This window comes from Zonotrichia leucophrys, chromosome 19 (genome assembly GCF_028769735.1).
Source record: "Zonotrichia leucophrys gambelii isolate GWCS_2022_RI chromosome 19, RI_Zleu_2.0, whole genome shotgun sequence".
Taxonomy (NCBI): domain Eukaryota; kingdom Metazoa; phylum Chordata; class Aves; order Passeriformes; family Passerellidae; genus Zonotrichia; species Zonotrichia leucophrys.
The window spans coordinates 219,406-246,771 of NC_088188.1; the positions used below are offsets into that span (position 1 = coordinate 219,406).

A 27,366-nucleotide genomic window follows, 5' to 3' on the forward strand; every position below is an offset into this window, starting at 1 on the left:
CAGCCAGGCCAGGATCTAATCAGCCAGGTTGGGATCTAATCAGCCAGACCGGGATCTAATCAGCCAGGCCAGGATCTAATCAGCCAGGCTGGGATATAACCAGCCAGGCTGGGATCTAATCAACCAGGCCGGGACCTAATACGCCAGGCTAGGATCTAATCAGCCAGGCTGGGACCTAATCCGCCAGGCTAGGATCTAATCTGCCAGGCAGGGATCTAATCCGCCAGGGTGGAATCTAATCAGCGAAGCTGGGATCTAATCATCCAGGCCGGGATCTAATCAGCCAGGCTAGGATCTAATCAGCCAGGCTGGGATCTAATCAGCCAGGCTGGGGTCTAATCAGCCAGGCCAGAACTCAGCAGCATCACGATAGGGGAGGGGAGGGGGGGGTGTCTTCTCCTTCCCACTGCCCGGTGGCTGTGGGCGAACTCCATGGTGATAAAATCTTGGCCGAGCAGGCCCAGCCCTATTACAGTGACCTTACGAGGTCACTGGGTGAGAGAAGGACGAGAATCTTGTTTCTTGATCAGAAGGCTTGATTTATTGATATAAGATATATAATACATTATAACTATACTAAAAAGAATAAAGAGAGAGCTTGCAGAGACTGCCAAGCTAAGAATAGAATAGAAGGAATCTCAAAACAAGAGAGTTCTCTGCCCCTGTGTTCCAGAGAGCTTGCCCTGTGATTGGCCCTTAATTGTACACATGGAACATGAACCAATCCCAGGTGCATCCTATTGCATTCCACAGCAGCTGATAATCATTGTTTACATTCTGTTTCTGGGGCCTCAGCTTCCCAGAAAATGAACAAGTCCCAAAGAAAGGATTTCTATGAAAAAATGTCTGCGACACGGCCTGGGTTGCTTCTGGGGTCTGGTGGACTCATCTTGGCCCTGGGCTAGCAGCAAGATGTTAGAAATTGGAGCCATGGCCCGGCTCACGGCACTCCCTCCCCTGCCCAGCAGCCGATGGGAGGGGACTGGCAAGTGCCCTGGGGGAAGGGGCCCAGCCCGGGGCAGGGGCCGCCCGGCCTGGCCACAACAGAGGGTCAGGGTGTGTTACCTCTTTGCCAGCTGGAAGAGAAACAGGAAGTTCCCAGGTTTCTTTCATCTTTAACATATTTTTCACAGAGGTGTGTATAAGTTTCCAGTGGCTAAAAGTTTTGCATCGCTTCCAAATGTCTCCCATGCAAAACCAGGACATTGAGGCACCGTGTACCTCAGCTGGGGTCACCAAGCTTCCACAAAAAGGGAAAACCGATGGAATAGCAGCTTGACATTGCCTCCCCTTGGCCAGCATTGAGTGCTGCAGGGAGAGCTGTAGGATTGGGCCCTTAGATGTGTGTCTCTGGTTTCTCTCAACTCCTCAGTCAAAGAAACACAGCACATGAGAAGGAGCTTCTCTGCCCATTCCCCAGCCTGAAAAAAAATGCTGGTTTTAGGCCAGAGCAATTTCTTACCATGTAGAGGACAGCAAAGAGAGGGGAGAGGACCCTTTCCCAAAGGGATCCTTGGGTACCAAAGGGAAGGTGGTCTGGTCAGATGCAACAGCCACCCCTAGGCTCAGCAGCCTACAGGACCCTACTTTTTGCTCATATGAGTACAAAGGAGCTCCCAGCACATGCAGGAAGCCCCATGGCTGTGACTGACCCACGGCAGGATTTTCCCCTTGAAGACATGCAACTGTGAGCAGGCCTTTTCTACCAGGAATTTGGGAGGATTGGAGCTGAGCTGTGGAGTAGGGTTTGGCTGTTGCACGCTTTTGGTCCAACTGCCTGTGCTGCACTGCCAGTCCAGAACCCTTGACTCAGGAGCTACCAAAATGTGCTAATATTGCTGACTTGTCCTAGGATGATGACTTTATGATACTTGTATCCCCAGTCATCTGTTCTGTTTATGCTGAATATTAAGTTCTGCACCTTTAAGACTGGTTCCAAGAGCAAAGTGGGGGGAAAAGAAGCACAGTTTGTTTTCAGAAACTGCACTCATTTCCCCACATTCCTTCTCATGGATTGCATTGTCTGCAGCATGGACAGACAGTCGGAGAGAGCTCTCCTTTTACTTTTTTTTTTGCTAGCTAAGGCAGAGAAGTTCCCCAGACTGTGGCTTTTCTTTTTCTTGGAACTGATCAGCACTTCTCTAGACTAAAATCCTAAAAAGACACCAGGAGCTCACACCTGTGGCCCAGCCCACTAGGGCCAGGGCATGGCATCTTCCAGTGCAGGAGAGACTGATAAGAGACTGAGTGAACGGAGCTACACTCGAGAAGGACTTTCTGAATTTGCCATGTCTTCAGAACAGTGAGGAGTTTTAATGTTTAAAATTTTTTTATGGTTTTGAATACTTTGCTTGTTAAAGAACCAAAGAAAGTTTTTTTCCGCTTTTCTCCAAGGAAATCTTTTACCAAATCAGTAGGGGGAGGGGCCACTTGAATATGCTTTCTAGAGGGACTTCTTTGGAAGTTTCCTCCCAAATTTGCCCTAAACCAGGACAGACTTTGATAGTGAAAGATTTTATGACCAAAAATATATAAGGATGTATATTTGCACCTGGGATGGCCATGTACTGCATGAGCAAGACCACCAGCTTGAGAACATGCTTCAGGTTCACAAGTATGGAGTAAAGCCAGAGCCTTTTGGTCCAATTCAAATGTTCACTGATGTTAGAAAGGAACAAGATTACATCTAGCATCTGGATTAACTCCAGGCTGGAACAGGAGAGCTGACTCAGACACACCTGGGATGTCATCACCAGCAGCAAAGAGAAAGAACATCTGCAGATATCCCATGGAATCTGCATCTGTTGTGTGTGCTATGAGCCAGGAGCTGGGCAGTGTTCACTGCTTCACTGGGAGAAGGTCAGTGATGCTGGTGATCTTTGGCGACATTCCCTAGAAGCCCGTTGTTTTCCCACCCCTGGGAGCCCTCAGGCGCTGCTGTGTCCACTCTACCAGGAACCTGCCTGCCTGTCAGGGACACAATGTCACCTCAGCATCAGGCAGGCAGCCAGTTCCATTGGAAGTGACTGACTGCAATCAATCGAGGAAAATAGTGTCAGAAATTTTATCACAGTCTCCTGGGAATGTATCAAAGCAGCACCAGGCTCTTAATAGAATAAGTACTGTAAGCTGTCCTGCACATAGAAGCAGTAATGGGGTATGGCTTCCTGCAGGAGATAGTTTGATGTATCTGGACCATTTCTAATGAAATCCTCCCTGAAGTCCCCTCCTTGTGGCTCTTCCAGGTCCTCCAGGATTAAACAGCTCTCTCCTTTTTCTCTGAAAGACACAAGGCTACTTGCAGCTCCAAATGCAAAGCCCTGTGGGAGCTCCCCTCTGGGGAGCATCAGTGGTGACAGCAGGGTGGCAGCCTTGGCCACCCACTCACAGCTGTGTCCTGTTCCCAAACCCTGTGTTATTTATGGAGGCCCTTGCCAGCACAATGTCCAGACAGCTGGCACTGAGTAGTCCAGCACTGTGTAGTCCAGCAGGCACTGGGGTGAGGGCAATCCCTGATTTTGGATCCTGGCAGCTACCTGGGGTGAGGGGAGAGGCATGTTATGACTCACATGGCCAAAATCACATTTAGGATCAAACTGACCTTGGAGCACTTGGGGCAGAGTTGGCTTCTGCTGGTTCACCAGCTCAGAGGAGCAGTAACTGGGAAGTCCCTATTGCCCTGGGAAGGATGGGGAAATTAAGAAATTGCTTGAAGATGTAGAACATAAGAGGAAACAGTTTTCAAGCAGAGATCACAAGAACAGCTGACAGATCAGGAGGGTGCTGTGCCCAGAGATTAGGCACATTGACTCCCTCCTGTGTCAGTACAGAGAAAGTCCGTGACCCAGAGAAGGGCTTTGCAAACCACCAGGTCAAACAACGAGTGTGTTTGGAAGCTGCTAGGAACAGCATCAATGCAGTACCTCCTCAGGTGCCCTCAGGCCAGGCAAGAGTCAGACCAGCAGCATGGCCAGTCTGGACAGACCCCTGTGTCACCTCTCCCACCACTCACCAGCTCCTCACTCCTCTGGGTCACAAACTCAGTCTTGCTCTCTAAACACGCATGTACCAGACTTGCAAATCTGCTTTTGTTTCTGAAGAGGGAAAATCTGACAACCTCCCCAGGGTCACAGCTTCACCTCTTACCTACATTCAACTCATTCAGATAAATCCACTTAGTTCCACCAGCACTTAACAGGAGTGGAAGGTTATTTCAAGTGAGTCCAAATGCTTTTATTTCCTCTATGTCCACTACTGGTGAAGGCGAGGGAAGATGGGGACTGAGGGAAAGGGCAAGAGCAGTTAAAGGCTGTGAGGAACAAGGGGTCCAATGGTGATTTCCATCATGTGCTCCCTGCTGGAATGCTAAAGGCACCAGCCATGGCTGAGAAGAGGCAGCCAGGGGTAAGGCTTCATGACAGTGGGCTCCATCCTCATAAGGATGCTTTCATTTGACAGTGACACCAACCCATTGCTGGAGTTTCTGCCATCAATACACACCCAGGAGTGCCTGCCTGCTCAGCAGAGACTGTTCTCACAGCTCACCACTCCAGCTTTGGTATCTCCCAGAACAGGATATATCACCAGACCATGCAAATGTGGTCACTTCCCTCCCTAGCAGAACCAAACGAGTTGGGATGACGATGGGATTTTCCTCTTCAGACAACCTCTGGTGTGTCTGGAGAACAGCTGCACACACTGTCCAAATGCAGGAGTGCCATCTCCTGGGCACTGGGAGACAGTATACAACAGCCTTGGATAACCATCCTGGAGTAACTCAGAGCTCCTGAGGCTAAGAAGCTGCTGCTACGGGCAGGTACCACCCATGAAGAGAAACACAACCTTTGTGTGCCTCAACAAGCAGTTGCAGGGTCAATGAACAGCTCTCAGGTCAGTGCATGTTTAACCTGTGCCAGGAACTACATACAATTTCCCAGCTTGAAATATGACTGGGGGACACCAGACCTTGACCAGTCCTGTATCGGCACTGGAAGGTTGCCATGCCTCAGATCCCAGTGGTTTGCTATGGAGGAACAGGGACATGGCTCCATAGTGGATGTGCGGGGACAGGCACCTCACCCTCCCATCCCTCCCTGTGATTCTGCTTCCCTCGCTCCTTGCCCTGCCTCGGGCTCCTCTGAGGCTGCTTCCTGTCCAAGAACCATCCCTATGCCTGCTGCCTCCCTCCCTGCATGCTGCCATTCCCCAGGATCAGACCCCTGATGTGTCCCCACAGTGTCAGAGCTACAGAGTGGCCATATTCACTCAACACCGCCTTCCAGCTAAGCATGTTCTTCCCACATTATACTGCTCCACAGGTCTGTATCTGCTCCCCATTCTCCCTCAGTTCATTACACTTGTTTTTCTTCTCCTCCCCACTTTGCCCTCCAACCCAGAGGGCACGTAGAATTTCAGCTCTCTCGGGGTCTCTAGCTGGTCAGAGTGACCCTGAGATAAGTCAGAAAGTCTCTTTTCCCAGCCCGGGGGTTGAAGAAGGAGTCAGAACTCTTCATTTCTCGGTCTCAAGGTTGTTTATTGTATCTTATCTATAAAATTCTTTCTTCTGACCTGCCGAGATCTGCTCAGCAAGACAGTCAGAGTCACTCTGTCTGCCCCCGGGCAGTGTTATCTTTTTATACTAAAAACTACGAATACAATATTTACAGTTATTTTCCAATACCTATCACCTATGTTAGACAGTGGCTTCTACTCTAAACCAATATAAGAGTGCCAACATCACAGCAGAAATGGAGGCCAAGAAGAAGGAGGAGAAAGGCTGGATGTGCCCAGATTCCTCCATCTTGCCCCCTAAACCCCTATTCTAAAAACTCCAAAAAATCTATTTTTTCACCCTGTGATAAATACACTATCATTCTACTTAAACTGTCATGGCTTGTAATTCTTCATATAAGGTTGGTAATTGTTTTTTCCAAGGACTAGATCAAAGGCACAGGGGTCCTGGGCTCTGTGCCAAGGTCTCTGAGCCCCCAAACAGGGGCTCGAGTCCTCCAGGGCAGCCAGAGGAATTTCCTGGGTTCCAACAAGCTCAGGTACTCTAATTTCTGACAAAATAACATGGAATGAAGCCAAGCTCCACAAGAAGTCACGCAAGAACCTGTTTCACTGTCTGTGAGCTGACTGTGCTTTCAAGCAACTCTTACAGCCCCTTACAGGGGTAATGGGAATCCTCAACAACCATTCTTACACTCACTGATGGATTTATGGCAATATATATCTCTTCTGTTACTAAATAGAATCATAGAATCATGTGAGGGGATAGGCTAGAAAGGACCTTGAAGACCATCTTGTTCCATCTAAATAATGGACAGGGATACCTTTGACTAGATCAGGTTGCTCCAAGCCCTGTCCAGCCCAGCCTTGGACGCTTCTAGGGATGGGGCATAACTTCACTGGGAACCTGTTCCATTGCAGAATACTACTACTAGTACCAACAACAATAAAGAAAGAGTGAACACTTATGTTACAGCATTACCCTTCTTTCCTGCCCGTTTACAATGCTGTGGAAAATACACTGGACTTCTGATTCCAGCAGACACTGTGCTCCATTATGCAATTGCTGTGTTCCAGGGATACTTACAGCCCAAACTTCTCCCCAGAATTACACAACACATCAAATAAGCGTGCACCCAGGGAAGTTAAAATTATTTAAATACTTCACCAGCAGAAATTATGAGATCCTCATTCCTATAAAGCAATCTAGTGAACTAATAATCTGATTATTACATCTACAATTATTACATCTGGAGAATACTGTGTGAGATCCAGTTACTCTCCTGTCTTCTAGGGAAATGAATTATACCATTAATTCTTTTACTCCAGAGCAGAACTGGTCCCAGTTCATACATTCCCTTGGGCCAAATCACCCAGCATAAACAGCCCTTTACAGGCAGGGGGTAATCTGAGTGTCCAATTGCCTGACATAGTGCATGGTTAGACTGGGTATTCGGAAAAAGATCTTCCCTGTGAGAATGGTGAGGCCCTGGCACAAGTTGCCCAGAGAAGCTGTGGCTGCTCTGTCTTTGGGAGTGTCCAAGGCAAGGCTGAACAGGATTGGAGCAGCTTGGTCTAGTAGGAAGGATCCCTGCCCACGGCAGGAGTTGGAACAAGATGATCTTTAAGGTCCCTTCCAACACAAGCCATTGTGGGATTCTATGATTCTAAGCAGTTTTCCAGGGCTGCTGCTTCTCATCCTGTAGCAGCCATGACAGGGCTGTAAAAAGCAGACCTAGTCTTCAGTGCCACGAACAGCACAAACCCAGGATCCCTAGAATGTACTTGCACAGTAAACACAAATCTCCTTTCCAATCCCTTGGAAAGAGCTATGAGATCACAGCCTCTGCTTTGACTGCTGCCGCCCCTCCAATCCCCAGTAAATGTTCATGCCACAAAATCTCCCCAGACATTTCCTATGAAGAAAAAGAAAGCCATAAACCCACAAAACCCAACCCACAACTCTCTAATTGTTGTCTTTCCTCCATTCCCAGGAGCAGCACCCACGGGGTGGCCGAGCCTCTCTCTCCACTGTCGAAACAGCCCCCAGGCCGCAGCTCCTGCCTCTTCTTCAACCTCATCCGCCCCGGAGGCCGCCGCTCCGCCTCCCCGCAGAGCGGAGGGACCCGGCGCCGAGGGGCCGCTGAGAGTCCGCACCGGCGGGCCCGGCCCGGGGCTTCCTACGGGAGCGGCTGCGCCCGCCACACACACCCCCACAATGCCCCGCGCCAGACGCGGAGGACAAAGCCCGGCGCGCGTCCCCGCAGGGGTACCCGGATGGGCGCGAGGCGGGGCGGTGGCCGGAACGCGCTCTGATTGGTGGTCACAGAGCTAGAGGGGGCGGAGTACCCTGTGATTGGTCGCCGCGCGGCAGGGGGAGAGGGCGGATAACGGGGGGCTACAAAATGGAGCCGTGCGCTGCGCCGCCACTTACATAACGCGACCTCTCACCCCACCGCACCGGCGGGGCGGGGCGAGGCGGCGCGATCGACTGGCCGTGAGACCAATCCGCAGCTGGCAGAGCAGGCGTCTAGCCAATAGACTGTCGGCACCGCGGCGCGGGGGGTGGGTGCTGCGGGGCGGGGCGGCAGGGTAGGGGCGCGCGCGCGGGGCCGGTCCCGCCGCTCGCCGTGAGGGGGAGCGGAATCTCCCGCCATTTTTCAACCGTCCCGCCCGGGCCCCGTCGGGTCTTACCATGGCGCCGCTACTCGGCCGCAAGCCGTTTCCGCTGGCTAAGCCATTGCCGCCGGGGGAGCCGGGCGAGCTGTTCGTCATCCCCCACACGCAGGAGGCCTTCCGCACCCGCGAGTATCCGCCACACCGGGGCGCGGGGGGGCCGGGGCGGATCCCGGGGCCGTGGAGCCGAACAAAGCGGTGGTGGGGTCGGGCGGGTAGTGGGACCGTGAGGACAGCGCGGCGGGCGCTGCCCTGGGCTCGGCGGGATCGTTGTTCCCTGAGGAGTTCAGGAGCCTGTTCCAGGCGGGCGGGAGAAGTGGGACAGCAACTCCGCGGGGCTGGAGCGGGCGGGTAGCGGAGCTAACGGGGACCCGGCACCGTCAGAGCGGACTATTAGAGCAATTCACGCACTCCCGCGGGCCAGGAGCACACTGGCACCGGAGGCTTCCGCAGTCCTTAATTTCTAGAGAATTAAACAGCGGTAGGAGCTCTTGCTGTGTCCATCCCAGGCTTTCGTTCCGAGCGTATCTCTTCCTGGGCTGCTTTTGCATAAAAACCAATTTTTAAATTTTTTTTCTTTCTCTGCGTGTGACAGCCTTTGATCGCAGGAAGTGGCCGTAGGCCAGACTGGTGTCTGACAGAGCTGCGCGGCAGCAGAGTTACTGACTGAGTCCGCAGCAGGGCTGAAGGGGCAGGACCTCGGCGCTGTAACGTGCAGACTTGCTGCTGCAGAAGGCTGGGTTGGTGTTTGTGTAATAAAAATCAGGATCTGAGTTGAGAACTAAGGAAGGGCTTTAAGTAAGAGGGAATGCATGGATATGGGAAGGAAGTGTTGGCAGTGTGGAAGACAAAGGGGCTCCAGAACTTCCATATCCCCTGTGCTGAAGAGTGTCTTGTTTCTGCAGTGAGCAGAACAGGCAGAGGAAGCCCCTAGGAAGGATTAGGTGGCCTTTGAAGAGGAAATGCATCTCTTGAGTGCAGGTAGGCATTGTTATAATGTACTCAGTAAAATATTATAAAAAATTCTAATGTAGCCCAGTAAAACAAGTTAGGTGGAGTGTTGGAGACATGCTTTTTAACTGTTTCAAATTAAAACGTGCAGTCTGTGACGCCAACCTGCTTTTTTGGTGTGTGCAAACTGAAAGTAGCTCAGTCATCCACCTGACCAGGCAGCTCTATCTTTTTACCTGTGAGGAGTGATCAGTGATCAAAAAGACGAGTTTAAGTCTAAATACTACTTTTATAAATAAGACATGGCTTTAAGTGCCATCTGCCTTGTCAAAACAGCACAGGGGAACTCTGGGGCTCCTTCTGAAAGCACCATTTTGTTAGATGGCTCTTGTGGATCCAGCGAGTAGGTGGAGGACACGTTTCTGCAAACACTTGGGTGGTATTAAAATTAAGGGGGGGAAAAAAAGATAGTTTCTCATCCTGAGAGAGGGAGGTGTTAGCTGTAGGATTAGAAGGACAGAAGAAACCAAGGCAAGCACTGAGGTTCTGGAGAGGTGCTCTTTTCCTGGAGGAAGTATTTCATGGGGTGCTGTGGGAGGCAGCCTAGCATGTTCTAGAAAGTTCATCTTGACAGACAGACGTCATGAGGCTAAAAAGAGAAACCAAGCAATGTTGAGTTTCTGCTTTGCCTTGTTGACGGTGTATAATATATGCTAGGCCAAAAGTGGAACAGAAAATTGCAAATGAGCCAGTAAGCTGGAGGGAGATGTTACCCAAGGAAGACTTGGAGGGCGTTTTTGGTCACTTCCATTTATCCTAGATAGTGTTGAGGAGGAGTGGCTCTGGTAGATGGGAGAGCCTACTAAGAGCGTGCCAGGAGGTACCTGAGTTTTCACCCAGTGTTATTTATGCCAAGATCTGACAGAATATATTCTCCTGAATTGTCTTCTATCTTGGAAAATTATTGATCAGCTCTTCCCCTAAAGACTGTGTAAGGTCTTGTACTGCACAAGCTACAAGTGAGGTGTTTGAAGGACACCAAAATTTCTTAAAGCTTTTTTTTTGTTGTTGTTAAAATTTGCAGCTGCAGCAGATTGGGTCACACAAAAAAATGGAGACTGTGGTGGTGTGCGTAAGGAGAGACATCTTCCCCTTGGGTGTGTGTTATGGAAGTGTTTGGTAGCAGTGGGAGTGGAATAAGCTGGTCAGTGGAGTTGAGGTGTTTGTTTGGCCTTATTTTCCCTTGTAGCTTTTTGTGGTTTCCTTTGACTGCCAAATCCTGCAAAAACCTTATAAGAGAAGTCCTGCTGTGTAGAGCCCTTTGCGTCCTGGCAGAGCCTTGGGTCCTGCTAGTTGTGTGGGTGTGGGGATGGCAGATTGTGGGGCAGCTAGGGATAGACTCATCCCTGCAGGAGCTCAGTGGGATCTGCTCTGAGCTACCTGAAGTGTCAGGACAACGCTTTGGATGTGTACAGTGCTGTTGCTAGTGTAGTGGGTGCTGAGTATTTGCAGGCTCCCAAATACCCAGTGTATACCCTGGTGAACGGTCAGCGCAGCTGTGGGCATGTAGGTCTGCTGCAACATGGTTTGGAAAACTGCTGCCGGATCAGGAGGTAAGCTGGGTTCAGAGAGCTCAGCCAGCCTGGGCTGTTCCAGCCAAAGCTTTGCCCCAGCTCCCAGCACATGTTTTTGGGAAGCTGTGTTGTCTCCTCTCTGGGTAAAAGCCTGCTGTCCTTCTTTAGTTCATACTCCCATATGGTATCAGCGTAGGGAAGAAGAAGGGTTTGGCAGGTTAAAGGCTGCTGCTCTCTTCCTCACATGTGATACTGGCCTGACAAACTCTACGTGGAAGGTGGCAGCACAAAGACACTGTTGTGTCACGCTCTCCAATTGCAAGAAGAACTTTGCTACGCATCCAGGGAGTAGCACCTTATAAATGTACCCACGTTTCTGGGAAGTTTACCTTCTTGGCTAATGTAAGTGTAAACAATTCAGATGGAGTAAAACTTTTTTGAAGTTGATATTCATGCTCTCCCAGAAATTAGTAACTGAGGAAAAAGTAAATGTTTTATTCTGTCAGCAGTTGTTTTGTGCAGTGGTTAGCTTGGTAACTTTTAAACATCTTTCTTTAAAAAGATCCCTTTTTTCTATTGTAATTTTGTTTGTACTTTAATTTTGACATCTTTCAGCATTGGGTGATCTGCAGTGGGATGCAAACAGATGTGATGTATTAACAGCTACACAGTGGATAGTCAGCTCTTTCATTTAATATACATGTTATTCGTAACGTTTTGGGCAGTGTTCGCAAGTAGCTTGTGTCCAGGATTTTATTTATTCCCGTGTTGGAAATTTTTGGCAGTGGAGGCTCCAGTTGTGTAGAGAGGTGGATTGATTATGGCATACCAGGGGCAATGATGACTTGCAGTCCTAGATCAGACCTACTGAACAATCTGAAATTTCTTGGGTTTGTTTCCAGTCTGAGTGGAAAAGACGAACAGTGTATATGTAGTGGAAAGTTTGAGCTATAGTAAACTTTGCAAAAACATCCTCCTGCATTTTGGCTTTGTGCTGGCCCCAGGAATTCAAAGCAGGACCTGATCTGGAGCTCTTGGCAGAGCACAAAGGCAGGGTCAGCGCTGTGGGACAAGTCTGGAGCCCTGGATAAGGAGTGTGTCCAGCGTCAGCGTTAGATGAGCTGACCAGCTGGAGGTGGAATTAAATTGCATGGAAGAGGCAGATCTGAGTTGAACAGGGAATGACCCTATCTGTCACGTCTAAATTCCAGGCTTGTCTGGGAAATGTGAGTCCTGGTATGGTGAGGTTAAGCCTGTTCTCATAGGTGTGGATAAGGAGTGGAACATTCGTACGGAAAAGTCTCTTGGATCTCCCTGCTGATATGGGAAATGATGTTAGGGGAAAAAATGTGTCATTCAGTTATTCCACAGATACACAGAAGGAAACCAAGGGAAGAATGCAGAGGGATTGCAGCAGGATGAAGCTGAAGATGGCTGCTGCTCCTGCATTTAAGCTTCTGTCTGCTGTGATGATTTGATTTGGTTTTTAGGCTGTTCTTAGTGGGAAAGGCACAGGAATAAATAGTGTTATGGTTGCAACTTAGTCATTATTAAAGTGATTATTGAATCATAGAATCTCAGAATGGTTTGGGTTGGAAGGGATCTTAATGCTCATCTTGTTCCACTCCCTGCTGTGGCAGGGACACCTTTCAGTAGACCAGGTTGCTCCAAGACCTGTCCAACCTGGCCCCAGGGATGGGGCAGCCATAGCTACTCTGGGCAACCTGTTCCAGCCTCAAGTTGCTGTAAATTCAAAGAGAATTCCTGGTTTCTTGTTTGATTTAATTTGTTATATTTTTTTTCTCTCCTAGCTCAGTATCACTACAACAGGCATCACAGTGGCACTCCTGGGCTGGTCAGTGGGGCTTTGCAGATGAGCTCTGATTTTTCCTTGCTCCACCACAATGATCACACTTCCTGCCCCTGAAGCACAGAACCTTTTGTTTCTGTGAAAAATTTAGCATCTTTTAAACCCTAAAGAGGGTAAGAATGGACCAGAGGGCTTGAATTATAGTAGGGTGATGAATTGTCAGGTCTTTTCTTCTGCTGAGGAGCAGGAGACTCCACAAGCAGGACAAGCTGAGAGACCACAGGGTTTCTGCTGTAGTTTGCAGTGTGCTTCAGGGAAGGGGAGTACTGTGGCAGACTTCTGGAGTTGACTCTTCCTGGTAAATACCCTTGCATAGTGCCTGGTTAATATCCTTGCGTTGATCACGGGGCAAGATTGCTATGTCTGCAAGTTACCTGTACATCAACACCCATAATGCAGCTGCTGTACCTTATTATGTACCTTGGAGCTGTGAGGAAACATTTAAAGAAATTTGCTTTGATGGAGTTGTAATTCCTAATAAGAATCCTAAAAAATAAAAAGAAATAGGTTGGTCACACTACAATGTTCTTGAATGGCAAAAGGTGTGAGACACACACGGAGTGCTTTTCTGTGACTGGTGGCTCTGCCTGTGCAAGAGCATAGAGCAATCTACTGTTCCCACAAGACTCTGCAAATCAGTGCTGGTGCGGCAGTGGGCTGAGCTGTGGCTGTACCCAGTGTGCCTTATGCTTCATGCTGGCTTTAGCACCGGAGGGCATATGCAGGAGAAGCAAAAGGTGCTTTTCTTGCCTCTCTTAGAATGTCTCCTCATAACTTTCCATTAGAGGGCATGTGACATTGATCGTGGGGCAATTGGTGTGGATTTATACTACACTGATAATCGTGCCTGTGCATCTTCTGTCCATAGTGAGTGTGAAGTAGCTGCTCTCTGTTTACCCTGACTATTAATTACCACCCAAGCGGAGCAGGGAGAGCAGATAAACATGCTCACAGCAGAGTAGCTATTGCTCTCTGCACCCCGATGGCTTGCTCAGGCAGCCTTTAATCATGTCATTCCACCTGAAATAACGTAACTTTGAGGGAGGTTGTGACAGAGGAGTGTCAGCACCTGAAGCGAGCCAACAAGAAAGAGAGGGACTTTTTGCAAGAGCATAAAGTGACAGGACCAGTGGGAATGGTTTCAAATTAAAAGACAGTAGGTTTGGATTAGATATTAGGAAGAAGTTCTCTGCTGTGCAGATGGTGAGCTCCTGGCATAGGGTGTCTAAAGAAGCTTTGGAAGTGTTCATGGCGAGATTGGACAGAGCTTGAAGCAACCTAGTCTAGTCCCTGCCCATGACGGGGATGGAGCAAGATCGACTTTAATGTCCCTTCTGACCCAAACCATTCTGGGATCCTGTGATTCCATGAAGGAAGTGATGTAGTTGGTGGGAGAGCTCCTCATTTCGGAATGCAGAAGGCTGATATTTTTGGAAACCAAAGGAAAAAAATGGCCTTTCTAGGGGTTTCAGTTTCAAATAGGTTGTTTTTTTCTTTTGTCAAAAGATTGGGGGTGATGGGTAGCCTGGTAATTTGCATCTGGATTTTGTAACACCACCATAAGGCATTAGTACTAGCAGTGCCACAACAGTTATTGCCAGGAATGTAGCAGCAATCCATGCTGTACTTCCTGCATGTGCCTGTGACATTGGTTGTGCTGTTTTCTAGTGTATCAGCCTGGAAAAGCTGAAGTAAGCTAGCAATGCTGTGAAACCGTCAGCCATCTGTGTTTCCCTTGCGCAGTGCAGCTGGGCTATTGGTGGTGTGGAACCTTTTGTGCCAGGATGAGCAGGACGGGCATTTTGGCCTCAGAAAGCACCAGCGCATTTGATTTAGCGCAACATCCTCATGGTGGTCACAGGGTCAGAGTGTGCTGAGGCTCTCCTTGGCCTTTGTACGCTCCGGTCATAAGAATTGATTAGATTTTACTGTTTTGTGCTATGGTGATTGTGGTTTCCACTGCATAAACCCTGTTTTCCTGAGCTGCCACTCATACAGAGAGTACGAAGCACGTTTAGAGCGATACAGCGAGCGGATCTGGACGTGCAAGAGCACCGGAAGCAGCCAGCTGACACACAAAGAGGCTTGGGAGGAGGAGCAGGAAGTTGCTGAGCTGTAAGTACTGGTGGCGACGTGGGTTTGTGCCTATCTTTAGGTGTTGGGGTGTAATAGTGGGCTTGGGAATGTGTGGCTAGTCGGTGAGGTGAGGTAAGGAGATCTGGGGATTCTGGAGTTAAAAGTAAATGAAGTCCAAATTTTAAACCATCACTAATACAATTTGGTAATTTACTTATTTGGTATTGTATCTTGGTATTACTTGAACCAAAATAGTTCAGCATAGGGCACTTGGCATATTTTAAAACCCCTGGAGTGTTGGGAATATTTTAGAGGGAAAAATAACAGATCTTGAACAATGTACAGTCAAAATAGTATAAAAGGAGTCAGTTGAAATGTATGAGATCAGCCAGGTCTGCACCTGTAATTACTTTCTCTAGGTCTGCATTAGAGTTGTTGCACTAATTTAAAAAAAACTTCTAGTGAGATTTTGGAGAATCTACTCTACTTGAAGAAACAAGAGTCCTTGTTCTGTGCAAGTTGTGTTCCTCTGGGCTGCTGTGGCCCTGACCTTCTCTAGCCCACAGGAATCCTTGGATGAGATCCAGCATGCCCCTTGCCTTAGAAATGAATTTTCTGTAAAGGTGCAAGTCCTTGTCTCAACCAACACATATAATTTATTGTGTGATTACCAAATCATAGGAATTATGCTAAACAAGTGATATATTTCTCCATTCTCTCAACCTATGACTTGGACTTCTGTGACTTTTTTTTCCCCAGGATAAAAACTGTGGACAATGTCAGTGGTATCACCTAAGAGGTGGAATTTTCTGCTGCTTCTCTTCATGTTTCTGATCCACTGGCAGAGTTCACAGCCTTCTCCTAAGGAAAAATTCTCCATCATTTGTGGTTAATCACAATCTCAAAGTCAACAAATAAGAAGCCCATTTGCTAATAGTCCTAATTTCTTTGAGGGGTGATACACTACTGCCTTCAAGCTTTGCTCCCTGGTGTTCTTGTTTGAGAGGGCAGGGAAGGTGTGAAGGCAGCTCCATAAACTTAAAATCCTAAGTCGAAACTCAATGGTCTGCTGCTACTTTCTTTTGGTTGTCCATGTGGGATTGATTGACCACTTGTAGAAACATTGAGAAATGTCAGTGAAATAGAAACAGGAGATTTCTCAAATTTCTCAATAACAAATTTAGCTGTAGTCTCTCTAATATGGAGTGGGGGAGCGGGGTGTGAGAAGATTCTGTAAAATGAGATTTTGGTCTTTCTCTTTGAAAGTGGATGAAAAGCTTCCCAGGTAGTTTGCTTTAATACCTGACACTAAGCTGGATAAAAAAGTTCATTTAGGCAGGTTGCTAAAGGGATACCTTTGCTTATGGCAGTTGTAACACAGCACACATAGCTGAAGGTTCTCAGCCACGGATCCTGGAGTTTGGGAATATGAAAGTACTTTGAAAAAATGGAGTATTTTTTTCCTCCTTATGGTAACTTGAAACGGACTTTACTTTTTAGTCAGAAGACTTTGTGCAACATATGCCTTAGTGTCCGTGCAAACTTTCTGAGGTCAGCTTTTAGAAGGGAAAGAAGGGAAGTTAGTGTCGTTTTCATTTCTTTGAATGAAAAAGTTTGAAGGTCATGACACGTGAAACGTGCAAGATAATATGATTGTGTAAACCTGCCCCTGTCTTTACTGCACTGGCAGCCTGTTGGGGGAGAAGGAAATACTAAATCTTTATCAGAATCATGGTGTTACTGGAAACAAGCATTTTAAAGTATGTATAAATATATATATAAGTATATATAAGTATGTATAAGTATATATAAAGTATAACAAGCCCCAGGATAATTGCATCATCTGGATCTGTATTTAATATCTAATAGAGGAACAGTAATAACTATCATGAAAGAGTTCACACTAAGTGCTGCTCTTCCTGAGTGTTTACAGTATTCTTTCTGGGAAGAACCAGGCCATTTGGGATTTTCATGCCAGCTAACACCCAGGGAAAGGAGGGGACCAAAAAACCCTTGAATGTTTGCATGCTAATGGAGCATCTGCCTCATTGTGGCTGTTAACAGGAATTCCTGGAATTGGGAAATGGGAGGGTACTTTGCATTTGGGCTTTTATTCCCCTGAATAAGGAAAACTTCTATGCTTGCTCAGCTTAAAGGAGGAGTTTCCTATCTGGTATGAGAAACTGGTCCTGGAAATAGTCCACCACAACACTGTGTCATTGGAAAAGTTGGTGGATGCAGCTTGGTTGGAGATCATGACCAAATTCGCAGTGGGTGAAGAGTGTGACTTTGAGGTAAGGATATGTTTTCTGTTTTATCTTGTGCTTCTGCATAGGGCTAATTTCAGATAGCTAAAGGTAGGAGACAGGAAGAATATGTTAGCCACTCAAGTTATTAGAAGGATGTGAAAATTTATTCTCTATAGAATCCCAGTGACAGCACCTGCGTTTGGATGGAAAATGGTTCTGTGAGCCATACTTCTGGTGGAAGGTGTCCCTGTCCATGACACGGACTTGGAACTGGATGGTTTTTAGGGGCCCTCCAACAGGATCCTGGAATAATAGCAAGCAAAAAATGACTAATATATGTGTGTGCATGGGAAAGTGATAAAATTGTTATACTGCTTAAATATGTGATGATCTGTTTATATATAAATACATTATTTAATTAGAAGAAGTTAAAAATTATCATCTGTCATAATCTTTTCACTTGACACATCGCCAGAAGGAGCAGTAGTCTGAAACAAATGGAGCCTGAAGTCAAAGCTCAAAAATCACTAAAAAGACCCTAAAGATTTGAAAATTCCTCCAAAACTGGGAATGTTGATGAAAACTCCAACTTATTGAAATGGGGAGGAGTTAATGTTGTGTGTGGGCAACGTTTAAGACATTGTCTCTTAAACTGGGGCTGCCTTGTGCACATGCTGTGTCCTTAGGCTGAGGAAGCAGCATTGGAAAATGCTGTGAGTTGGGAGTTTTGCTTTTAGGTCTCTTAGCTGGTATTTTTCCCTTCCTCATAATGTTAAAGCCCGTTAGCTCACCTGTCTTGTTCAAGTTCACTCTTCACCAATATTTCTGTGCAGGTTGGTAAGGAGAAAATGTTGCCTGTAAAAGTTGTGAAAATGCATCCCCTGGAGAAAGTTGAAGAAGAGGCCTCAGAAAAAAAATCTGACGGAGCTTGTGATTCTCCATCCAGTGACAAGGAGAACTCCAGCCAGGCAGCCCAGGACAACCAGAAGGAAGTGATGCTGAAGGAAGATGACAGCAGGAGGGATAGTATGAGTAAGTAGAGAGACAGCATGGCAGGGCAGTAGGTAGCACCTGGCAGTGAGTGTTGGAGTTTGCTCAGTGATTATATTTACATCTCGGTGCTGGGCTGTGAATGTCAAAACAGTGTTATAGGGTGAAGATCCAGAATTGTACTTGTTAGTGGTGAATTTTTGGGGCATCAGTGCTGTTGGTTTTCAGGTGCTCTTGCCTGATTTAAAGCAGAAAATGTGCTGTCATTCTAAGGTGTAATACCAAAAGCAATGCATCATCCATGTGGCTTTGAACTGTTCAAGGGATAAATGTGTGTTTTATTACAATAGAATGCAACAACAAATGAAGCTGGCTTTTTAAAATTAACTTCAGGATGGAATGGATAGTAATTTCTTCTTCCTCACCCAAATACCTAGGTGCTCTTTGATGGAATTCCCTATAGCCGTCCCTATTTGTGGAATTTAGACACTAAATCACAAGAGAGGAAGTCACTTGGGTTTATACCATGTTAGGTATAATGGTGCTGAAGCTTCAATGCTCTATTATGTGGTTCTGAGGTCTATATTCTTAAGTTTTATTTAGGTTTAACATCTACTTTTATTCTCTGTATATTTAGTAGATTATTACTCTGATCCCTCATGCTTGCTTTATTGTTTTCTTTGAATCCTAGGAAGAAATTCTTCCCTGTGAGAGTGGTAAGACCTTGGCACATGTTGCCCAGAGTAGCTGTGGCTGCCCAGTTCCTAGAAGTGTCCAAAACCAGATTGGGCAGGGCTTGTAGCATGGTGGTCTAGTGAAGGGGGCATGGAATGGGATGACCTTTAAGGTCCCATCCATCTCAGACTATTCCATGATTCTGTGGTAGCCACAAACACAAAAACATTTGGAGATTGCTTTCTTTTCTTAAGACAAAACAAAGTCAGTGATTCCTATCATGGAACTATTTCAAAGAAGGCATGGCATAGGCAATCAGGGCTGTTGGAGGAGTTCCCTTAGCAGATTTACTGGTATGGTTATATCTCCCTTTCATAAATCTTGCATTTTCTCCCTTTGGGTAGGTGGTTGCAGCTTACTGCAGAGAGATGGGTTTAAATGAAGATGGTGCTTTTTACTCCGTGAAGATAGATGTTACCTCCTTAGTTCAGAGCTGGTCTGGGCCTCCATTCCTGGCCTATATCTTCTGGCTATTCCTAAAATCCAGTTTGGGTTATATTCCTAAAGTTCTAGTTTAACCAAACAGTGTACAGATACCAAGAAGTCAGATGCCCTGTCCAGTAGTGGTCTCAATTTTTTAACTGTTTTTTTTCTTCTTTTTTTTTTTTTTTTTCTTTTTAACTCTAATAATAAGACTGTGTCTTGCCTTCTTTTATCAGATGATCGAGCACGTAGGTCTCCTCGAAAGCTTCCCACTTCGTTGAAGAAGGAAGAAAGGAAGTGGGTCCCACCTAAGTTCCTGCCACACAAATATGATGTCAAACTGAAAAATGAAGATAAGGTGAGTTGTCTGCTTGAGTCCTTTGTATTATAACATGAATATGCAAGTTTAGTTAATCACTGTCGCTGATTATACAGCACAATGTAGTGTTTTCTGCCAGAGTCATGGCACTGGAAGCAGGATAGTTGTCTGTGAGGCTGACCAGCCCGTCTGTTTCTATCTGTAATTGGGTTTTGTGCATGGAAACTCTTGGTACCACACACACTGAGTCACAGAGCTTTATTGTGGTTGCTGTTAAATGCCTCATCTCTGGTCTTGCAGTTCATGAGACCAGTGAAATCATGAATGGCAGTTGTTGCTGTTGTCCTGACCAAGCTGCTCTGAGTTGGAGGTGGCAGTGCTTTGGGAAGCTGTGGATAGCTGCGGCACTGCTCTGTTCTTTTTGTCTGTTTTTTGGTAATTTGACAAGTGAGGCAGTGCTGACCTCAAAGAGTACCATGTGCAGAGGTGCTCCTTTGGTCTCAGGAAAAAAAAAAATCAAACATGTATATGTAAAACCTTAAAAGTCAGTAGCAAGCACAAGCTGCAGGAAGGCCAGAGATAAAACAGTAGGCATTGGCAAAAAATCTGCATCATAAACTCATGGTTTCTACTGTTCTAGCTATCTGATTCTCCTACCAATCTCTCTGTGTCTCAGTTCTGCAAATTCTGTTTGGTTTGAGTCTTTCCCAGACAGCTTTGAATGAGCGTGGAGTTTTCGGACATGAAGCAGTACAATGATCCTTGTTCCTTATAGGCATATGATCTGTATTTATAATGTGGTTAGAAGTTAATCATTAACAGTGTGTCTCTTATCTCCAAGATCATCAGCAACGTTCCAGCAGATAGCTTAGTCCGTACAGAGCGTCCTCCCAACAAGGAGATCCTGAGGTACTTCATCCGTCACAATGCGCTACGTGCTGGCACGTGTGAGAACGCTCCCTGGGTTGTGGAGGATGAGTTAGTGAAGAAGTACTCTCTCCCCAGTAAATTCAGTGACTTCTTGCTTGACCCACATAAGGTAAGAATTCCTAAAAGTACCTGCTTTGCTTTGCTGCCCATTCCTTGAGTCTTGGCAGATACCTCAGTGTGCTGGTTGGGTTTTAGAATCACAAAATCATTAGGGTTGAAAGCCATCAAACCTCACTGTTACCCAGCATCACCGAGGCCACCACTAAACCATGTCCCCAAGTGCCATTTCCAGAGAGAAGCAGATCAGGAATACCTACTCTTTTGAAGGGTGACCTTTTGAGAGGTGACATGGCTTGAACATCTGGAACAGTGGTCTGCTTTGAAAACTTGAGATGCAACTGCCTTTGAATTTTTCCATTGGTTTGCATTACTTGTCTACAAGTAAAGTTAAGTTCCTGGACAGCTGCAGTCTTTATGTGGTAGTGTCAGGTATTGGGCCCAAGACCTGGATGCATGTGACTTCATGAAGCCTGGTTCATGTACAGGGCTGCCTTGAGTGATGGCCGATAATACAAATTTAGTACTGAACACATACATAGCATGAATGGGTTCTTCCAGCCCATAGGGCTAACCAGCCAAATATAATATTAACCAACTAAATGCCATACCATGAAATGTGCTGTTTTAAAATCCATCTTCTGGTATAGAAAGCACTATTTTGTTCATTCAGTAAACTCACTTTTTCATAGACTATCAAGTGTTGTTGTAAAACCAGGAGATAAATACTTGTTCAGGGCAAGGGAGAATGACTTCAAACTCACACAGAGTAGGTTTAAATTGAATATTGGGAAAAAATTCTTCCCTGTGGGGGTGGTGAGGTCCTGGCACAGGTTGCCCAGAGAAGCTGTGGCTGCCTCATCCCTGGAAGTGTGCAAGTCCAGGTTGAACAGGGCTTGAAGCAACCTGGTCTAGGAGTAGGTGTCCGTGGCTGGGATTGGAACAAGATGATCTTTATGGTCCCTCTGAACCTAGGCCATTCTCTGACTGATTATGATTGCAAAAGCCTGTTACCGTTAGAGAAATGAGCAATTTCATTAGGAAAAAAAGAAAAATTTGAAATGGGCAAAAATAATTGACAGATATCTAGATAACTTTATTTACCTTTCAATATTAATACAAAATAATTCTTCCTTTAATTTTAGTATATGGCTCTCAATCCCTCAGCCAAGAGGAAGAGCTCTCGGTCACCTGAAAGAAAGCTTCCTAAGAAATCCAAAGCAGATGGATCTTCACTGGGACAGCCACTGAGTCCAACCCTGTGGTGTCACGTGCATTTGGAAAAATCTATAATTGGCTCTCCGCTGAAGGTGAAAAACTCTAAGAACTCAAATTGTCCTAAAGAGGAGCTGGAAGAGGTGATGAAAATTGTGTCACCTGCTAAACTTGGTTCTAACTTTCACATTCCAAAGAGGAGCCGACTAGGAAAGGGGAACAGCAAATCCTTGGACAAAAAGCAAAGAGGCAAAAAGGTTCTGAATGGGCAGAAGTCATCGGGGAAGGCAAAGTCTCCCAGAAAAGGTTTGAAGACCCCCAAGATGAAAATGAAGCAAATTACACTGCTGGACATGGCTAAAGGTACCACTAAGGTATCCAGGGCTCCCAGGAATTCCGGAGGCACCCCTGGATCTTCCAGGAAACCCCAGAAACATCTGCCTCCTGCAGCGCTCCATCTCATTGCCTATTACAAAGAAAACAAAGACAGGGAAGACAAAAAAAGTGCTCTGTCCTGCATCATCTCCAAAACAGCTCGGCTGCTTTCCAATGAGGACCGTGCCCGTCTCCCTGAGGATTTACGAGGCTTGGTACAGAAACGCTATGAGCTCCTGGAACACAGGAGGAGATGGGCCACCATGACGGAGGAACAGCGGAAGGAGTACATGAAGAAGAAAAGGGAAAAGCTGAAAGAGAAACTGAAGGAAAGAGCAAAGGAGCGGAAGGAGAAGGAGATGAAGGAAAAACTGGAAAAACAGAGGAGATTTGAGGACCAAGATCTGAAAGGGAAGACATTGCCTACTTTTAAGCTGGTTGATACTCCAGAGGGACTTCCTAACACACTTTTTGGGGATGTGGCCATGGTGGTGGAGTTCCTGAGCTGTTACTCAGGGCTACTGATGCCAGATGCTCAGTATCCCATCACAGCAGTGTCCCTGATGGAAGCCCTTTGTGCAGAAAAGGGAGGCTTCCTGTACTTGAACAGAGTACTGGTCATTCTCTTGCAGACCCTGCTGCAGGATGAAATTGCTGAGGATTATGCTGAGCTGGGAATGAAACTTTCTGAAATCCCACTTACTCTGCATTCCGCTTCAGAGTTGGTTCGCCTCTGCCTGCGCAAGTCAGATGTGCAAGAGGAAAGCGAGGTCTCAGATAACATAGATGAAAGTAAGGATTTGGCAGCTTTCGAGGATAATGAGGTACAGGATGAGTTTTTGGAGAAACTGGAGACATCAGAGTTCTTTGAGCTGACTCCTGAAGAGAAATTGCGGATCCTTGGAGCACTGTGTCACCGGATCCTAATGACATACTCTGTTCAGGACCATGTGGAGGCCAAGCAACAGGCCTCGGCTGAGCTGTGGAAAGAGCGCTTGGCTGTCCTGAAGGAGGAAAATGACAAGAAGAGGGCAGAGAAACAGAAACGAAAAGAAATGGTGGCTAAAACCAAGGAGAATGGGAAAGAAGAGCATGTGATGGGAAGAAATGAAAAGAAAAAACACGAAATTATGAAAATAGAGCACCGGGTGGAAATCGAAGCTGATGATATGATCAGTGCTGTGAAGAGCAGGCGCCTTCTTGCCATCCAAGCCAAGAAAGAGAGGGAACAACAAGAAATACAAATGAGAGGTAAGAAAAATTACCTAGTGAGTAGAGTGTTTGTGTGTTGTGGAATAACTTCATGGCAAAAATGATAGCCTGTTTCCAGAAGCATTTTCTGAATGAAACCTAAATAAAACGTAGGAATATAGATCTCAGAATGACATAATAGAACACTGAAGCTCCAGCACCATTATAACATGGTGTAAACCCAAGTGACCTCTTCTTTTGTGATTTACTGTCTAAATTCCACAAATAAGGATGGCTATATGGAATTTAAGGGATATGCTCACTGGAGATTTATAGTTAATCTCCTGTGGCAGCTTAAACTTTGTAAATTTAAGAAAAAGCAATACTTGCTTCTAGTTTTTTATTTGTGTCTGTCTTTTGTTCAGTACCTTTCTAATTATGGCAGGCCCAGAGAGGTTGGACAAGACAGTATCTGTTTTAGGAACAGAAAAGAACCAAAAATTTGTCTTATGTCCAAACATCATCTGGTTCTTGGGTACAGAGGAGATACTTCCTGCCTAAAATCAGTTCCTACTGCTGGCCCTGCTGCTGTTCCCATGGTCAGGTTGTTGCCAGCAGCTACTATCAGGATTTGGGCAATAAATCTCAGTTTAGTGTTTCTCGCTTCAATGAATTAGTTATGGAGCTGTGTAAATATAAACTGTCCACTCAAGCCTCTCTAAATGATGAGTTGCAACACCAGACCTTGTCTCTGTGTAAGTAGTGCTGCTTGAGGGAGTATAGGTGTAAAGACAGAACACGTCAGAATTACAGTTTAGGAGTTGTATTGGTTGTAAATGTGAATGCTGGGTAGATGGAAGTGGACCGTGTAGCTCATCTAGGTTATTTTCTTTCTGAAACAAGTGAGGGATAAGCATCCCTCATGGAGCCTGGCTTTTGCTCCTTAGCTGGAATGTGGGAGTATCTGTTCTGGGAGACCAAGAATCACAGAATGGTTTGGATTGGAAGGGACCTAAAAGTTGATCATGGTCCCCCCTGCCCCCTTCATGGGCAAGGACACCTTCCACTAGACCAGGTTGCCCCTAGTCCCATCCATCCTCGCCTGGCACAGGTTGCCCAGAGAAGCTGTGGCTGTTCTATCCTTGGAAGTGTCCAAGGCCAGGCTGGACAGGGTTTAGAGCAACCTGGTCTAGTGGAAGGTGTCCCTGACCATGGCAGGGTTGGAACAAGATGATCCTTAAAGTGTCTTCCAGCCCAAACCATTCCATGATTCTGTGATCTGATGTTTTTTATCCAGGGTTTCTTCAGCCCAGTCTGTTCTTACACCATGACTACTTCTATATAGATCTATATGAGATTTTTTATTTTTTTTTTTTTTTTTTAGAATGGTGGGCAGAAAGTAAATGGAAGAGTATATGGTTGTAAAGAATGTTTATTAAAATCCCCAATAAAATGCTTTTTTTTACTCCCATGGTATAGTAAAATAAAGGACATTATTGATGTCGGAATACAATGAAGGAAAGCTAATGCTGCTCTTTGCTGATTCTAACAGTGAGGATGGAGAAAGAAGCAGAGGAAGAAAGAATCCGGAGGCATAAAGCTGCTGCTGAGAAAACTTTCCAGGATGGAATTGCTAAAGCCAAACTGGTGATGCGCAGGACCCCAATTGGCACTGACAGGAATCACAACAGGTGGGAAAGGAGATGACCATGAACTTCCATCTCTGCCCTGAGAGAGGGGCTGTGTTAGATACCATCGCCCAGGAAGGGATTGACTGGGAGGGTGTATAGAATTGCAGAGGAGAGAGAAGGGGAAAGTATTTGTGTATATGAAGTGTAGTGGCTGGTTACGTGCCCAACTTTTTGAAGCCTTCCCATGGAGGTGAGGACCTAGTCCTCACCTGGAGGTTCAAGTGCTGGCAATGGCTGCTCAGGAACCTTGTTACCATCTTTTTTTTTCATGATTGTTGCACAGGCATGCTCTTGGAATAGATTCTAAGCTAAGCTTTCCGTGTTTCTCAGCAGGGCTAACATAAAGCTATGTCTGCATTCAGCTTTTAGTGAGTTGAGCACACAGGTGCTTCTCGACTCAATGCAAATAAAAGTGTGTGTGTGTTTAACTAGTCAGAAAAGGAGACAGGTACCTAATAACACATATTTCTTACAGGTACTGGCTGTTTTCAGATGAAGTTCCTGGTTTGTTTATTGAGAAAGGCTGGGTACATGAGAGTATAGACTACAGATTTACCCTTCCCCATCAGAAAAAGGAAGATTCGAAGAAAGACTACAGCCCTGGAGGTATGGTCTCTTGAGGATATTTCCTCTGCTCTGACTATTCAAATGGAGTCATGAGTGTGAAAGAACTGTCTAGACCGACTGTTTTCATGGGTATACTCTGATTTAACCCTCCTTTAAACTCTAGAAGCCTGCACAGAGGAGGTGCTGGTGATATTTCCATTCTGCTGCTGCAGGTCTGGAGACTTGCCTGCAGTGTTCCACCTAAGGACAGTCTTCTCTCCTTCAAGTAGCAAGGTTGATGTCAGTTGGTATCATCCCTCTGGTTCACTCTGACCCTGCTGAGTTGCAGTGTGCCAGACCCCTTGCACAATTAGCTAGTTGTGCTGCAGAGTGAGGATGTCTGTCACAGTGCTGATATTCCACTGGTGCCAAGACTCCTAGATCAGCCTGTGGAATAGTAACAAGCAGGGCAGTCTGTTAGATATGCATAGCTTTGCTGATTGAGATTGTTTTGGTGAACATCCCTCATGCACTTCCTCTCACCCTTCTACTCACCTTTGCTAAATGTGCAGGTGAGGTGGAAGGGACTTGCTGAACTTCTAGTGCTTCCTCTGTGATTTTGCCTGGCTGACTTTGAGCCTGGGTCCTGGAGCCTTGCAAGCTTGAACAGGCACAGAAATCTATCTGTACAGAAGGAAACTTAACATTTCTGTGTGTAAGTAGTTCTTGAGACAGAAGATGCTGCAATAATCTGACTCAACTGAGTTTCAGTCGTGATCACTTCTTGCTTTTGGAATATCACGTTCTGGCACTGAGTCCATCTACAGCAATCCTGCATGAGAGAGCTTATGGAGTTAGATCCAAGCCCTCACCTGGTAGGATTGTCTTAGACAAGGGGCAAACTAGATACCTGTAGAGGAATAGAACAGGGCAAACATACAGTGAGATCCTTCATCCAGGTGTAATTTTACAGGCACCTGTGTCTTTGAGACTGACTGAGCTGGAGGTGTATCATTCCAAGCTCCTCCATGTTACAAGAGCTGTTTCAAATGCTGACCAGCTGTGTTCCTGATCAACTCTTTGCTTCCAGCTGTTTTCATCTCTCAGCCACTGCTGCAACCAGTGGGCAGAATTTGAGCACATTCCTTTGGAAACTTAAAAATCGAAGGCCTGAACGAGCAAAGATTTAAATTCATGTCAGAGTGTTACCTGAGGTGCTCAGAAGTAAAAATTCATGCTGCTTATACCTCCTTTGGTTTTCAAAGTGCTTTGTCACTCTACAGCTAAAAAGTGAAACTAATTTTTTGTATTTGGAATAGTAGGAATGCTGCTCAGGAATCTACCTGAGCCTGTGCTTTTCTTTTGCAGAGAAGCGGAAGAGCACAGGCAATGACAGCCGAGGGAACAAGCTGCACCGCTCCATGCCCACCACAGACCTGCCTGCTGAGACCACCACTCCCAAGCAGGGCCAGAACTTATGGTAACACACACTTCCATGGCTGCAAAGTACTCAAAGTGTAAAGGTCAAGGAATCTAGACAGATTGCTTTTACTAAACTTTCTACAAACCTGTTCTTTCAGTGCTGAGCAGTTGGGTTGGTTCAGCAGCTCCGCAGGCCTCTGTTGCTGATATTATTACTGCCCTGCTGACAGGGTAGCCAGTCCAAGAGCCAGTGGAGCCATCATTCAACCTAATCAATCATACAAAGGCAGTATAAATTAAGCTTTTTAAATGCTTCTTAGATGTATTGCTTTTTAAATATTTTATTTTTCCATGTTGACAGCCTCTTATCCCTTTAATGCTTCCCAATGCCAAGCAGTGTCTTCTAAGTGAATGAAATCTACCTTTGAGCATGGCTGATTGTAACCTGCAGGAGTAATTGGCCCTATCAGTGTCCTTAAAGAAATTTCCTCAGTTGAATGTTGCTCTGTGTGGTAAGGAGTGCTCATCAGTTGTCCCCGTGCCAGAAAACCCTGGCTAAGCTTCA

At 46.1% G+C, this 27,366-nt stretch overlaps 1 protein-coding gene across 1 annotated transcript in view; it reads left to right on the forward strand.

Annotated features, from left to right (window-relative positions):
* Positions 1-8,078: 8,078 nt before the first annotated feature.
* BAZ1B (bromodomain adjacent to zinc finger domain 1B) overlaps positions 8,079-27,366 on the forward strand; it is a 39,744-nt gene continuing 20,456 nt past the window's right edge. Inside the window, exons 1-10 of the mRNA XM_064729230.1 lie at positions 8,079-8,319; positions 14,581-14,697; positions 16,808-16,952; positions 17,741-17,939; positions 19,292-19,413; positions 20,216-20,413; positions 21,507-23,202; positions 24,695-24,833; positions 25,309-25,439; positions 26,748-26,859. Of these exons, the coding sequence (XP_064585300.1) occupies positions 8,207-8,319; positions 14,581-14,697; positions 16,808-16,952; positions 17,741-17,939; positions 19,292-19,413; positions 20,216-20,413; positions 21,507-23,202; positions 24,695-24,833; positions 25,309-25,439; positions 26,748-26,859 (2,972 nt within the window). The 5' untranslated portion in view covers positions 8,079-8,206. The remainder of the gene's footprint in view (positions 8,320-14,580; positions 14,698-16,807; positions 16,953-17,740; positions 17,940-19,291; positions 19,414-20,215; positions 20,414-21,506; positions 23,203-24,694; positions 24,834-25,308; positions 25,440-26,747; positions 26,860-27,366) is intronic.